Source organism: Euwallacea similis, chromosome 24 (genome assembly GCF_039881205.1).
Source record: "Euwallacea similis isolate ESF13 chromosome 24, ESF131.1, whole genome shotgun sequence".
Taxonomy (NCBI): Eukaryota; Metazoa; Arthropoda; class Insecta; order Coleoptera; family Curculionidae; genus Euwallacea; species Euwallacea similis.
Window position 1 is genome coordinate 1672397 of NC_089632.1, and position 16651 is coordinate 1689047.

Here is a 16651-nt window from a genome sequence, read left to right on the forward strand (position 1 = left end):
TTGTATTTTGTTTGTTTATTTAGGTAAAACGAGGTAGCGTCTCTTCTTCGCGTTGATCTTTTTAAAGAATTTTACAGAATTGTTTAATTATTAGTGTTTTCAGTGGCGAATTCTGTACTTATTTAGGTAAGAAACTTTTTTAAAAATCTTCTTCAAACACTTCCATAGATAATTTGTCATAAACATAGTTCTTGTAACTATTTTAATTTACTTTCAAAACCCCTGCTGAATTCTTCTAAAAGTTATTACATAATTTTTGTTAAGGACTTTCCTGTGATTTGCTTAATTACATATTTTCAGACATATCCATACATACTCATTATTTATATAAATTAGTTATTAGGCAAATTGCCAATATTTTATCTAAGTTTTGAAAAACATTCACATTTGTGGCATTAGGGGTCAATTTTATAAGATTACTTCTTATTTTATTTTTTGTTATATAAATACTTATACTGGATGATCCAGAATTTGTGTGCTGTGCTATGAACAATCGCCTCGATTCATACAGGTTACAAACAAATAATATAATAAGTTCTATAAAAATTTTATTTTATTAAGCCCATTCTAGACAGATATGGATCCATAGAGGAATAGTCTGGAACCAGTATTAACATTTAAAATATTGTCTGAATTAGTAATTATTTATTATGATACATTTTAATTTAGACTCACTAAAATACCCTTTCATATTAATTTGTCTCATTTAATAAGATAAAACCCTTGTTTTCACCCATATGATGAAAGATATCACCCTATTTTTCTTTAGATGGACAGACCCTTGTTTTCAACAAAAAAATACTTTTATGGTTTTATGAAGTAGTTATTTAAAATATTTATCTGAATACCATAATTGGGCTAATTCCTGGAAAGATGGTTTCATGGAAGATCCCATCTTTTCAAGGTTAAGGTTCTCAGAAAGTAATAGAAAGTTGGCAATCATCCATATGTACATACAGAGTGGTCCCTTTTTGATGGATTTATGGGGTATAGGCAAAACAATAATAAATTAATGAAATCTGATTGCATATTCTTATATTCATTTCCAAGTGAGATAAGATGCAGCACTATCACAAATGTGAGAGATCTACAAATAAAGCAGTATGGTATATGAACACTGGTTTGAAAAATTATATCAATTGTACAGGGTAGACAGATTTCAGTGTTTATGTAAGAAATCTTGGTAACTATACTAGATAGAGGAAAACAATAGAGTATTCTCAATATCTTTTGTGTGAGAGAAGTCTAGAGGAGTGATTAAACATTTTTGAATACTTTTGTTTTACTATCTTATTAGACACTCTTTTGAGTAGATTAAGATGATATTAAGGGAATTGTGATACTTCAATCAGTTTTTCATGTAAAGTTGTATTTTTTTAAATATAAATAGTAGTTGACTTAAGCATCACTGGAGAGAGAATTTTTTTCCTTTCAAAATGAACTGTGACATGTCAAAATTAGCATGGACCAATATTACTTACTTAATAAAAGCTTTTTCAACAGCTATAGAAGTATACCTTTCTATCTGATCATGAAGCATTTGACACAAGCCAAGACTTACAATATTGAAAATGATGAGTTCATTCACATCAAAAATGTTTGATATACTAAGTTTTTGTTTTTGAATTGTTTTAAATGCTCCATGGTAGTCCATTTGATAGCCTTTTTTTCAATCTTAAAAAAAATGGATTTATTGGATTGTCTTCTTCCAAGGTACCAATAGAAATATGTTTCAGAGGCAGTTACTACTACATTAAATAAAATATTTCAACATTTGATTTTTTACTTAGTTTTTGTAAGATATTTTAGAGGATAAATAAGACTAAATAACCAGTATGGAATTCTTAATTTAAATAAATAACAAATAAAGTGTGTTGGGAATACGTAAACGGCTGTGCCTATTGTAAAAATTTGATCTTATAAAAATAAGTAACTTTGGTCCGCACTAGTTCCAGTGTGTCATATTTCATTTTGAGGCGAAAAAGACCCTCTATTTAATGATGCCTAAACCAATTAAGACTAATAATTAAAAAAGTATAACTTTATGTTATAAGTGAAAAATTGAGCGAATTATAAAAAATTCCTTAACATCATGAAAATCTACTCAAAAAAGTGTTATAATAATGTAGTAATAATTATATTTCTATAATTAACAATAACTAAATGACAAGAATTTACTGAAAATTGTCAAAATTTAATTTTTTCTTCTAGCTTAAAAATGAAAGTTCATCTAGAAAATGTTAATCTTTAAATTAAATACAGGGAATGTCTAAATGGTTCATACGAACTGCAACCTCAAGGTCGATATACAGCGACTCTCGAAATTAATGAAATGTTTGTAGTATTATCAAAAATCGAAAGTGTTGTTTGTCAATATGTATTTATTGTTGATTAAAAAACTTTGTCCAGTCTTTTATTATAATCCTCAAACACATTCCCATCTTTGCTGTAAACATAAATCACTTAGTTTTTTTATAATTCTGACAAGACCACTTGATTGATTTTGTGAATTTCAATTATGCTATTAATGTTAATTATTATTAATAATTGAACATTTCCGTAGCATCTAAAATAATAAGAACGAATTTTGATTTTTGTTGATAATTTTGAATGCAGTATGATACATTAATACTAATGCTTTTACATTGAAATTCATAATATGTAAAAAAAGAAAATGTTTGGTTCTTTTTTCAGTAAAAAAATAGTCCTGTTCATTTTTTATAATTTTTGTTAATTTTGCTCTTAAATAATATTTTAGTAACAATGATGTTGCAATTTAACTGGTATAATTTGTGAAAAACATGTTGATCGCTACTTACATGCGATTTGATAAATTTCGTGAGTTACTATATTAATGATAATTTATCCCAACTTACCTAATAAGCAACCTTAGAGAGATGTATTGGTGATTTTTGATTCCTTTCTTATTCCCTACAATATTTAAATTCATCATGTTATGTAATTTCCCTCCATATAATTTAACAACTATTAGAGCAGTTTGAAGATTTATTACTAATTGGTTGTCAGTAGCTTATTTTCTAGGAGCCCGTAGTTTATTTTCTACCCAACAATTTGAAACATTCATAGTTCATGCATGTGTATTGCAAACAATTTGAAAAAATCTTCAAACTGTCCCGAATTATCAAATATTTTAGATGTAAGTGCAAATCATTGTTTACTTCTCTATTGCAGGTATTTAGCACAATAATGGCGCCACCTAAAAAATTGGCGACTCCAAAGTCGGCAACAGAAAAAATTCCTCTAAAGGATGAACCTGAGATTGTTTCTAAGGTATCACGAAGCCCTGGTAGATCTAAAAGTCCAGGTAGACCTAAAAGTACCAGCAGGACACGAAGGGAACCCAAGTCTGAAAGAAGTACCCGTTTGAAAAGAAGAGAGCTTTCCAAATCTCCCGCTCGATCTGAAAAAAGAGCCGGACATTTGACACCCACTCGACGAAGTCCCATTAGGAAGTCATCGTCCCAACTGGTCAAAGAGAAAGAGAAGCTTAAAGGTAAGTGGAGAATTAGGCAATACATAACACTGCAATACTCTTTTTGCCCTAAGTTTGTACTAGATACAAGGTTAACAGTGTCCAAATTTTGCATTTTTATTTCATAGTTCAATTCTTTGATCATTTTGTTACAAAAAGGCTCTATCTTGTCATACTCGAAGTCTTTTGTAGTTTTCCATTTTGAAATAAAACAGGTTCATAGAATTTCGGCAAAGTTGGAATTTCATCAAATCGTAGTTATTTTTTACGTCACCATGTATATAATGAACTGAAGAGATGAATCGCATTAAATCACTCAAAAATAACTTCACATTCCTTATTTTTTTATTTAGAAATATTTCAATATAATGTGACTTGTATTATTTGCTTTCAGAGAGTTCTATTCCCATTCTGAATAAAAAGAAAAAACATTTCGAAGCCGATACAGATTCGGATACTGCCGACGAAAAAATCGAAATAGAAGAAAAACCTAAAGCTGCGATTAAGGGTAGGGCTAGAATTGATTTTATAGAAAAGGTATGTAATAAAGTCATAAAGCATGTAATAGAACTATAAAAAAATTAAGAGACGCGAAAGTTGTATTTCACATTATTTACAGCTGGAAATAGACAAGGAGCCAATTCAAATAGTAACTCCTCAATTGGTCAAGAGGGTCACACGTTTGCAACAAAAGGAAATCGAAAGGATTGTCCATTTGAAACATTTCGAACCAGCATATAACAAGCGTTCTGGATTTTCCGACGAAGATGAGTTCGTAAAGGAATCGTCGGAATCGACAAAAACTGGCAAAAGTGTAATTTCTAAAGTAGCCGAAGGAATTGGAATTGTTCTCGTATTATTTCTTTTTCCTGTCCTTGGATTTTATTTATACAGCACATGCGATCCAAGCAACTGTTCATTCAAATTACTTCCTGCAAACCCAAGTAAATTTTTGAGTACCTCCACGTACTTTGATTTAAAGGCTGCACTAGCCTTCCTTTCTTACATATTGCTATTGGCTATTCTTGATGTATTGCCGTTTAGCGGCTGGAAAGTAACAGCTTTGCCGGACAAACATGGAAAATTTGTCTACGTTATTAACGGCCTATTCAGTGCAGTCGTAGTTTTTTCCTTTAGCGCCGTATTAAAGTATTCCGACATTCAAGTTTTTAGATTTGTCTTGGCTCACGAATTTCATTTCTTCATTTCCGCTTTCATAGTTGGAGTTTCTATAAGCGTTTTTGCTTACATTCGGAGCTTTTACGCGCCAATCAGCGCCCTCAATCCGCAGATAATCGACAAGAATAAGATGCACAATTTCGTCATTGGGAGAGAGCTTCATCCCAGAATTTTCAACGTAGTTGATTTGAAGATGTTCATCAACAAGTACGTGTTAATTTCTAAGGTAAGTTTTATTTTAGTATTTTTGTCCAAGTGTTGCCTATAATTCGTATAATGTGTAATTTATTTTTTATTTCTTGGCTTGGAAAAATAAATTGGCAAGGATTTTTGTTAACATTTTAACTAAAATCCTGTTCAAAGTTGAAATCTATTAAAATCCTCTAACTGGTAACCAATATTCCTTATAGGCAGTGAATCACAAATACTTTGACGAAACTTAACTGAGATACATAATACATACCATATTTTTATGATAACTTCTTTATGACAAAAAGGGGTTACACTTAAGGTAGATTTATGCTTATATCAACTATGATCTATGATAACGTCGGAAACTTAAGCTAAGTCATAAGAACTCGATACACTGCGCAAGTATTCTGTCTCATCAAAAGTATCAAAATAAAAAATAAATTATTTTTTGCCATTGAACAAGTAAAAATCATGTGACAATAAAGCTTATGAAGATGAATGCGAATAGGTATAGGAAAAATATTAGAATCAGATAGTTTAATCTGAAGTAGTACAATGATCAATTATACCTCTTTAATGTATTTTAAAGTCTTATAGCTAACCTAAAATTTTTATCTTAATTGGCGCACAAATGAGAAGGTTATAAAGGGGAACCATCTCTCATAGGGACCCAGTAAATCTATTCCATTTTCTTGTTATTCGATGGGATCATTATCAAAATTTCATTACCAGAAGTGTGATATTATTAGACATTTATTTACATATTTCTTGTAGGAACAAATTTTGAGCAGATTATTTATTTCAGTTGATTCTCACTGCCGCTTACTTATATAAAAGTTTTGAGGCGACTAAAAATTCCGAGACTTCCAATGAACAATTAATCGAACGCTTACTTCGTATTCAACCGACGTTAGTGGTTTATGCTTCTCTACAAATCATTCGTCTATTCGACAGACTGTTCTATGAGAGAGCTTGGGTCACGTCAAAAACAATCCAACAGGAAGGTATGTAAGACATTTTTCTTTATATCATATTCTGAAAATTCCATATACTGTGTGGCACTGTTGCTATCTTCGAGTTTATTAATAATATATAATGCCATTACTCCTGTCCTCATCAGTAATATTGACTCGGTTTAATTTAAGGCAGTTCTGGCTGACTGACATTTAAAATTAATGTAGCTCGCATTTTTCATTTTTTTCCCTAACCGCTTAGACGCACTCAGATTATGTCAGCCTAATGGAATACTCTGCATAACATTTAAATTTAGACCAGTTATATGTACATGGTGTTACAATTTTTCTAGACAATTTTGAATATTACATTACTACCTATTCAGCTGGAAGTCACCTTACCCTATATTTTCAAAACGTTTTTCTAGAAATTTAATTTCTTTTTAAAAAATATTCTTTTAGCGCAAGTGAGGGAGGGAGTTTCTTTTAACTTATAAAATTATTTTATTTTATTGTTTTGCACTCTAATTATGAAGAAAATTCAAAATCGGAATATTTTTTTGTTTTTCAGTAGTCATTTCCACCCAAATTCCCAAAATTTAATTTTTTTATAATTTTTTTTTAATTGTAAACAGAATGGAGTTCATTGACTTATCGAAAAAAAAATTATTCACATTTCAACGCTAAAAATTTCAAAATCATTTCAAAAAAATTCCAAAAATGTGCCTTTTGATTTCAGTATATGTGGTTTTATACTAGAGTGTAACCGTAAAACTTGTTTTATAGGACTTGGATACACCATCACACTCAATTGCTTCCTTTGTCCCTTCATTTGGTCGTTCCTAATCAAGTTCATCGTGGAGCACAATGTACAGCTTCCATATTGGCAGCTAGCAGTGATTGCCGTAATTTTCCTCACTGGACATTTTATAGCTCGCATAAGCAATAATATAAAGGATGGTTTTAGGAAAAACCCGTATAACCCGTCATTTTCTAGTAAGTATTGGAAATTCTTATTTTCTGTCATTTTATAAATGTTCAATCATACAGGGTATCAATTTGAACACTTCTCACCCTTTGTATCTCGAAAAAGGATAGATTTTTAAAAAATCGCCGAAACACGTATAGTCTACCCAGCTTAAGAATGGTTGCACGTCACAAGTGACGTAATTTCATTGCCAACCGACCATACGGAACAACAATATGCATCGTTATGGGAATTTAAATTTCGCGCCATAAATTTTGTTGGCAAAATATTGCGACGTTGCCGTTACTTAAACATCATTACATTATCATTATTTACATTTTTATCCAGTAAGCTGCTAATACTACACTAAATAGTAGAGCGAAAACATTTTTCAGCAAAACGTTTTTGACTAGTTAGAAGTTTAAAGTTGAAAATACCGTAAGATATACATATGTTCAAGTATATTTACAAGTTTGCAACGCAGCGGATTTTCACCGCGATGAAGTGCAACCATTCTTACTCTAGATATACTATAAGTAGTTTTTTTTTATCGAGGGAGAACAATTTTTATATAGAATTCACTGCGCCTCTCTCAATCCTCTACCCCGCAGAGTCACCCTTTTAAATATCTTAACAGATAAAGGGGGATTAAGTGGTACATCATTTTAAAGGGCTTTCATTCTCTACATTTTGGTACCTCATTTGTTACATTCAACTCTTGTAATAAACCTATTTACTAACCTATTGACTTATTGTTTGTCGAGACGACCATCAAAAGAAATGATGCATTAATCACTGAAGCAAATGTTTGTCAATCTCATAAATTTCTCTAATCGTCAAAAAAAAACATCTATGCAGAATATGATTTTTTTATTATTTATTATACTTTTGGTTGCAATGGAATGTTGTTTCGATAAATTTTAATATGTTGCATGGACTGTGATCGGTAAAAAACCCGTAAAATTCACACTTTTGAAATGCGATTTTATTTGCCATTTCTGGATATATCGTCTCATTTGTGTTCGAGTCTCTGAACTCACACGATCGCTGAGTGACGTACTTAGAAGGAACCCAAATTGAATTGAAGTAAATATGTCGGCGATTTAAAAGAAAAAGGCCATAGATGGACTTGAAACTGGGCAATATAATGTAGTGCGTGTTGTATCGAAAATAAATAGCAACTGAAATTTCTCTATTCAATGGCTGCGAAATGACAGTTTTTGTTAACAGGATTCCAAATGGATCATAATTCCAGAAGGATTATTTGCAGTAAGTGATCAATATTTGATCATTGTCCCTAATTTAACCTCGTTTAATTTTTTTTTCTGTGTTCGTGACCATTCTTATTGGCTTTTGTCATTGTTTGAATGTCTTTCCTCAAGCATATACACATTGTATATTATTTCGTTCTGCGTATCGTTTCCATGGTTAGACCGATGAGCTGTACGTTCGCAAAAAAGGTATAAAGGTATTTGAATGTTTGGAGGCCATCGTATCGTTATCATTCATGCTATGACTCGTACCTTTGCAAAAGACACATTATAAAGTTAGTTTCCGAGATTCCGTATCATTTTGGTCTTTATAATTTGCGATTTTTGGTGTCAAAAACGAAGGTCCCAAAAGTGCCTTTCCAAGACTCCACGATTTCAATGGTGGTATCCCATGGCCAACATAGGTTCAAGATTTTTAATAACAATTTAGGAAATTAAATTTGGTGTTCTTGTGTTTCAAGTATCAACTATGTGGTATCTGGTTTGAGCCGATATTACTTGTCAATGTTGGCTCCTCCGGAGGCAACTCTAATGGTTTCCGGCAACTCCGGTTTCATTGTTCATCAAAAAATTAAATTTATTAGATCACACATATCATTCGGCCGTCCAAGTTGTTAAGTTTTAACAGACTGAAACAAAATGTTAAAGTTAATTGTGGCTTTACCTTTATTATATGTATATTTATATTAATTATGAACATGACGTAAGACATTCTAAATTAGTATTGTTCTCGAAAAATCTCTGACTTCTTTTTCGATCAAATCCTCGTTGCAATAGAAAATGTATTTTTATTCCATTGCGATGTGTTTGTATAATGAAACTACTACCTTGCATTCGCAACTTTTCTCTCATTTTCTTAAATCTGGAAACATCGCAAGTATCGTTTCTAAGACCGATCAATTGTGCGTTTACAAAAGGCAAGTTGTAAATTTTTTGTATGTTTTCGTACCGATATCACATCGTAGATGATTCATTCCAGTGTTAGCGCCGCGATGAACAAGATGTTTGTAATGCGCGCTGCACTAATAATTGGGTATTCTTTTGGTCTAAAGACTCATGAGGTACGCCGTTAGTATATCCATGACTTGAGGAATGAAAGTGGGCGATGTTTAACTCTCATTTTGTGAGTGAAAGTGAATGTTGCTGACGTGATTCTGGCTCATGTTTTTAATGCTCGGGGGTAAGTTCTGATTGTTGTTTCTTGTGGTTTACAGTTAAGTTTTTTCAGGTCAATGAGAACGACGTAATTAAAATTTTAATTGAAAGTCCAAATTATTTGCAATTTTGGCTCTTCTGGAAGATACTTAAAACTATTTTTGGACGTGACCGAAGAAGGTATCGCAACTTGAACTCTTTCAACGACTTTATAGTTTTTTTGTGTTTCAGATCTCAACTGTGTTCGTCTCCGCTTCGAGTCGAAATTAATTCGAAACTCGAATAATTTAGAAGATTTTTTTTCAGGAATTCGTTTTGAATTCTTCTCAGGGATTAATATTGAAGTTTTTTATGCTTCAGGTTTCATCTGTGTGTTAACTCCTAAACGTATGCTACGATTCACATTAGAATTAGGATTTCTAGCATTAAAAATTTCTGCTCTTCTTCTTGCGCATCTTCCTTGCTCCTCTTAAATAAAAATAAATGCAATTCTTTGCCGATTTGCGTATACTATTAGGTTGTTTCACATGAAATGTCCGATTTTACTCGTGACTTTTAAGAGACTATAACTTTTTCAAAAATTATTATATTTAATCGAAATATGCACCATTACAATCTGCACATTTTTGCCATTTAGCGACATGTTTTGCAATTCCATTTTCATAAAAATCATTGTTTCTACTTTGAATAAACTCCTTAAAGGCACTTTCTATAGTGGCTTGATCAAGGTACCGTTTTCCGGCGAGGAAGTTGTCTAGGTGTTTAAAAAAGTGATAATCCGTCGGTGACAAGTCCGGCGAATATGGTGGATGTGGTAGTGTTTCGTACTCCATTTCTCTGAGCTTTTTCACGGTTCTTTGCGAAACATGTGGTCGCGCGTTGTCATGAAGGATTGGCCCCTTTCTATTGACTAATGACGGTTGCTTAACAGACAACTTTCGATGCATTTCGGTAAGTTCGGCACAGTATTTCTCTGCAATAATGGTTTCGCCCGGTTTTAAGAAGTTGTAATGGATTACGCCCCCCATTGACCACTATACAGTAACCATCGTCTTTTTTGGGTGCAAACTCGGTTTAGGCATGTGTTTTGGATTCTCATCGGCATCGAACCATTGTGCAGAGCTGCAGAGATGTTGTTATACAGCATCCATTTTTCGTCGCACGTTACAATGCGATCCAAAAACGGGTTTCTGTCGTTTCGGATCAGCAGAGAATTGCAAATTTCCTGGCGCGTAATTTTCTGCCGTTCATTAAGCTCGTGCGGGACCCACTTATCCATCTTCTTTACTTTCCCAATCAGCTTTAGGTGCCGAGAAATTGTTGCGATGCTAACGTTTAGCTCTTCTGAAAGTTCTCGGACTGTTTGGCAGGGATTTGCCTCAACCAGCACCTGCAAAACTTCATCATTCAGGGCACTCTTTGGTTTACTACGGTCTTCAATTTCCAGGCTCTCGTCTCCAGATTCGAATTTGGCATACCAGCGACGAATAGTGCGTTCATTTGCAGAACCCTCCCCAAACGCACAGTTAATATTTCGGGCAGCTTCTACGGCGTTATGCCCACTTTTCCACTTATACAAGTACAAAACGCGAAAATCTCTTGGATACATGTTAGACATGATCGGTCCAAAATTTTGTGTCAGAACTGTACACAATCCCACAAAAAATATCAAATAAGAAACAGCACACTCTCAGGTTTGAAACGACATATTTGGCGCATAACTAGAAAAAAGTCTTGATGCAAAAAAGGCGGAAGAAAAGTTAAGACTTAAAATCAGATATTTCACGTGAAACAACCTAATATTTTAAAAATTACTCACAATAATACATGAATTATCGCAATAAATTTTAACTGATTTGAATATCGATTAACATTGACCAGTACCACAAATAAATAAATAATATTTTTTATGTAACAAAACATTAAAATTCATCGAAACGGGATTCCATTGCAAACAAAAATAAACAATGTAAAAAATCATATTCTACATAGATGTTTCTTTTCAAGGATCGAAGAAATTTATTAGATTGATAAATATGTGCTTCAGAGGTTAATTGATGTTTTCTTTTCATGATAAATTGATTTATTACAATCATTTTCTAACCATAAGACGTGTTGGAGTAAAAAAATCTTTGCTTGAACGCTATCAAAACACTAATAGGACAAATAATTTTAGAATAATCAAACACGCGTAATTTAATAACGCAACAGTCAAATGTAACCAACGAGGTACCAAAATGTACAAAATAAAAATATAATGGTGATGTATGGTAATGATGTATTATCAAACCCCTTTTATCATTTGAGATATTTGAAAAAGTCGCTCTGCGGGGTAAAGGATTACTTGATGACAAAATGGTCATGTTCCGTCAATATTTCAAAAATGTATCTCGTTTCAAGATAATAGGGGTGAAAAATTTCTAAATTTACTCCCTGCATAGTAAAACACTTCGTGCGGTGACTTTAAATAACAAATTTGAAGAATGCTACTAACTAATACAACTTTTTATAATTTTAACGAAAAACTCCAATAGTGGTGGTTTAAGATTGTACATTTTTCTATAAATTTTAAAGAGAGTAAAATATACTTTTCACTTTAACAATAACCAATGTTGTCGTTCGAACATGTAGTAAAAGATTGAAAGCCAAAGGAAATTTTAACAAGTAATTGGACACTGAAACAGAAAACTTATTGCAGCGAGTTTCGGTAATTTCATCCGTATTCAATGTACAGAGTAAGACATCCTTTTCTGATCTGTTTCGACATTTGCTAAAACATTTGTTAAAGAGACATTTAATTTCCGGTTCCTTGATGGGACATTCATAAATTCTTACTTTATGGCTTGGCAAGTTTTAATAACACTAGAGAAAGCAGATATAATTTTTTTCCTCTATTTACATTAATAGCTAATCAAATGTCGAAAAAATTAAAAACCAAATGACAGCATTTTTACTAAAAGCTGAGATAAGTAGACATATTTGCCGAAACTGCATATTGGTGTGAGATAATTAAATTGGTGAATGAGTAACCTATATACGATTTTGAGAGCTTGTGATGGACGATAAATGTGGACGGAGGTAAAATATTATTATGAGTCATCTGTTGCACAGAAAGCAAAGTACCTAATTTAATTAAATCATTGCACAACGATCTGTCTTAAAACCTGCCATTGAACAATTGTACAATGAGGCATTGCTTGTTATGAGCACTATTTCCACTTTGTTAGATCCCATTAGATTTGTTAAATAGCTTTTGTAAATGTTCCAGACCTTCCGATTCGAATCCTAGATATTGGTGCCAGTAGTATTATCGGTCATAACTGTACCTATTGGAAACTAAATTTCCTTTTTAGTGTAAAACAAAAATTAACAGGATTTAGCTAAGACAGTTATTTTCAAGCTTATTAAAAACTGCAATGGAAATGTGCTTTTAGTTTTTACTTGTCACAACTTGGTAACAAATAAATTTTTCTTTTTCGAAATAATTGAGAAATCAAAAGTAATTTTATAGATCTGTTTGCACCATGAGGCTACTCCTTAGACTACTCCATTTTTCTCATGTTTAACCAGAGCTATATCAATTATTGTTTACAAGGTCTCCATGCTGCACATCCTTATCTTGGATGCTCTCTAAAGATCCATTTATCTAATCGTAGCAACTTGAACTAAATAAATCACACCTTCTTTTTCAGAACTTGAAACTATCCCCACGAACCAAGGCAAGAAGTTGCTAACATCAGGACTCTGGGGCTTTGTAAGACATCCAAACTACCTGGGTGATATTTTATGCGAATTGGTTACAATTCCTTTTGTTTTATACAGCCCAGCAGTTATTTTAAAATATATCAATATTTTATTCCTTATACAACGCGCTGATAAAGACAATGTATACTGCAAACAAAAATACGGGGTCTCATGGGACCGCTATTGTAATCGAGTACGGTACCTTTTGGTGCCCAAAGTCTTTTAAACCTTTTCACCCACGCTCAATATGCACTCCCAACATGTAGCATGATGCATAATGGCGACATTGTGGGGAAGTGTCGGGTGACTAATTTTTTAGTAATATGTGACGTCAAACGTTATTTGGAGGAATCTACAGTGGCGAACAAAAGTATGGAAATATTTTCTATTTTTTAAAGCAATTTTATTCAACACGTAACAATAAATATCCGTCAAGAAAAAAGTCCTTTTTTGGAATATCTGCTATATCTAGAATATGTACATAACTAATAATAAATATATTCATATATTTATCAGTCTCAAAAAAAACAATATTGTGAAAAATCTATAAATTGACCGAACATAAGTATGGAAACATTACTTACAAATTGTTGAAAATAAATTATATTATGTACTATTTTATTAAAAGGTTTTTCAAAAGTTTTAGTATTTCGTTGGATACCCTTTGGCATCAATTACCGCTTGACATCTTCGTCCCATAGAGTCAATAAGCTTTGTACAGAGATCCCTGGAAATCGCCTTCCACTCTTCCTCCAATACTGCCCAAAGTTCATCGCGATTTTTAACGTTTTTGGATCTGACCTTCTTATCTAAATAGTACCACAGATTTTCAATCGGATTTATATCAGGCGATTGTGACAGCCATTCCAACACCCGTATTTTGTTTTCTAAAAACCAATTTTTAGTTAATCGCGAGGTGTGCTTTGGATCATTATCCTGTTGATAAATCCATGCCAACAGTAGATCTTCTTCAAATGTCAGTAGGTGATTTTGTAAGATGTCGCAGTACATCTTGGAGTCCATTTTGACATTTATTTTCACTAGTGGTCCAGTACCAGATCGTGTAAAACAACCCCAAACCATCACATTTCTACCGCCATGTTTGACGGTGGGAATTAAATATTTTAGGTCATATCTTTGTCCTGGAGGTCTTCGAACATATCCTGTAGAATCACTGCCGAACAAATTAAACTTACTTTCATCGCTGAAAACTACTAATGACCATTGGTGTTCGGTCCAATTCTTATGTTCTCTGGTGAATTTTAATCTCGCTTGTCTGTGTCGCTTTGTAAGAAGTGGCTTTTTAACTGCACGTCTACCATGAAGATTTTCACTTATAAGCCGACGCCTAATTGTCATATCCGATACATCAATATCTTCAAATTCCTCTTTTAACTCCTTATTTATCGCCACAGCAGATTTTTTTGGATCGACTCTAGCTTTTCTAACGATTGCACTATCCACTCTACGGGTTGTTTTTCGAGGTCTTCCACATTTCATTGCTGGATCTACTGTTCCTCTTTGCAAATACCTCTTAATTATTTTATGAACAGTTCCCGAGGTATATTTAATGCATTTGCAATATTAATTTGTTTTGTTCTGTTTGTGTACATGGTCACTATTCTTCGCTTGAACTCAGCACTGTAATATTTACACTTCGGCATTTTCAACAAAATCTTAGAAGCAGAAAACTTAATGTAGTCACTTTAATCAACAAATTTTGAGATTAGACTAAAATGAAGAAAATGTTTCCATACTTTTGTTCAGTCAGTTTATACATTTTTTACAATTTTGTTTTTTTTAAGACTGATAAATACATTAATATATTTATTTTTATTTATGTACATATTCTAGATAAAGTTAATATTCCAAAAAACAACTTTTTTCTTGACTGATGTTTGTTGCTACGTATAGGAATTAAATTGCATTAAAAATTAGAAAAAGTTTCCATACTTTTGTTCGCCACTGTATTAGTGTTGCAACGTTTTAGATTTATTGTACTGAGGTTTAGGAAGTGGTTGATGGTGGTTTAAAAAAATTTCTGTTTACAACCAAAGCATAAGTGATTAATGGAAGAGGTTATTCGATAAATTCTCAATACATTTTAGGAGCAGGTTAATTCAGCCTAGTTGTAATAGAGTAGATGACGTTAAAAAGACTTTGGCTGGAAGTTCTTTTGATACAGGAAATATTCTAGATTCTGCTTTAATATATCCTTGGGAAAAAGCCGGATAATCATCGTAAAAAACTTTCAAATTTTGCATGCATTTGAATGGGTTTTTGGCGGGTTATTGAAATTATCATTTCTTTATCTCATATTATATTTGACAGAAACTCAAATTGACTTAGTTTTATATAGAGTGGAACCAAAAGTTGCATTTTCAAGAATGGCTTAGGTTTTTAAGTTATTATAGATGAATATACAGAGTGGCGAAAATTTATGAGAAATAAAACTTTGTTATTAATGTGGCAGTAGTAATATTATTATCTCCTTGTTCTGGAGGTATTTTCTATCTTCGACAGTTTTTTGAAATAAAGACACCACGAATTCTACGTGTTCACACGGAAAAAAACAATATATTATATGAACGTTGATCTAAGTGGCTGACGCGGTGATCTGTTCTGTGTTAATTTAAAATCTAAAATTTAAATAGAGCGAATTGTTTTCCATTTTCCTTTAACTTCTACACACTAGTGGACAAAAGTAAAGTAACTATTTATAAAAAATGTAAAACTCCGCATGTGTCTTTTATTTCTCTCAAATATGGAAACAAGTATTCGCTATTTAATTTGGCACCCTAATTAAAATTTAAAAAAAAAGTAGTTTTATCAGCATCTGTAGTAATTTAGGTTTTTAAATAATTTCTTTACTAAAATGAGACAAAACTATAGACGATATAAGTAAAGCAACATTCACAAAAACAATGTTTAATTTAATAATTGGTAGGGTATTCATTATTGGCTATAGCTTTTTGACATCAACGCGGCATCGGTGAAATTAAATTTTTGGTAGTAGTAATAGACATATTTGTTCATATTTCGTTTATTTTATCTACTAAATATTGTTTGTTAGGGAACCTTGTAGAGGGAATCCAACGTTCTATCCCTTCTCACAGATTCTCCATAGGATTAAAGTTCGGTGTTTGAGCTGACCATTGTAGAACCTGGACATTATGGTCTTAAAGCCACTCCTTAACAAGGCAAAATAAGTGTTTTGGATTATTGTCTTGTTGAAACCATATGTTAGCTACAGTGGCCAGAGGTAAATCTTCGGTCATTTACACGACATTCTGCTGCAAAAACTCTAAATATCTTTCCCTAGTGAGTATTCCGTCAAAAGTTACAAATATCATATGTCCATTAAGAAATCCAAGCCATATGTTAAAGCTTCATTTAACTTGACGTCTCAATTCCTTGTTCATTCGTCAGATCGTAAAACTCTAAGAGAAAATTGAGAATCTTCTCTAGATTTTGTCAAAAATTAATTGCAAAAATGAAGTTTTCTCCCAGTGTCGCCATCTTTAAGACCTGGGCTAATATGGTCTCAGTACGGTAATTTTAGTTTTCTTTAGAGCCCTATGAACAGATATAGCAATATTATGTTCTATTAGAGGCAGTAAGATATGAGGGTTTTCACCGACATAATTTTCTAGATTTTCATTAATCCTGCGTATTCTGGGGTTATTATTAAACGATC

At 32.4% G+C, this 16651-nt stretch overlaps 1 protein-coding gene and 1 pseudogene across 1 annotated transcript; one reads left to right on the top strand and one right to left on the bottom strand.

The window, feature by feature from the left end:
• The first annotated feature begins 8 nt into the window (after window positions 1-8).
• LBR (lamin B receptor) lies at window positions 9-13498 on the top strand. The gene is made up of 7 exons (XM_066402009.1): window positions 9-126; window positions 3193-3514; window positions 3888-4030; window positions 4113-4898; window positions 5670-5868; window positions 6604-6813; window positions 12903-13498. The coding sequence occupies exons 2-7, from the start codon at window positions 3208-3210 to the stop codon at window positions 13178-13180; spliced, it is 1923 nt and encodes a 640-aa protein (XP_066258106.1). The 5' UTR covers window positions 9-126; window positions 3193-3207; the 3' UTR covers window positions 13181-13498.
• On the bottom strand, window positions 9801-12444 carry LOC136416633 (histone-lysine N-methyltransferase SETMAR-like; annotated as a pseudogene).
• Window positions 13499-16651: the final 3153 nt, after the last annotated feature.

Coding starts and splice junctions, on each gene's coding strand:
- LBR (XM_066402009.1), top strand. CDS start 3,208: ATGGCGCCACCTAAAAAATTGGCGACTCCAAAGTCGGCAACAGAAAAA. Junction 3,515..3,887: donor AGAGAAAGAGAAGCTTAAAG/GTAAGTGGAGAA, acceptor ATTTGCTTTCAG/AGAGTTCTATTCCCATTCTG. Junction 4,031..4,112: donor GAATTGATTTTATAGAAAAG/GTATGTAATAAA, acceptor CATTATTTACAG/CTGGAAATAGACAAGGAGCC.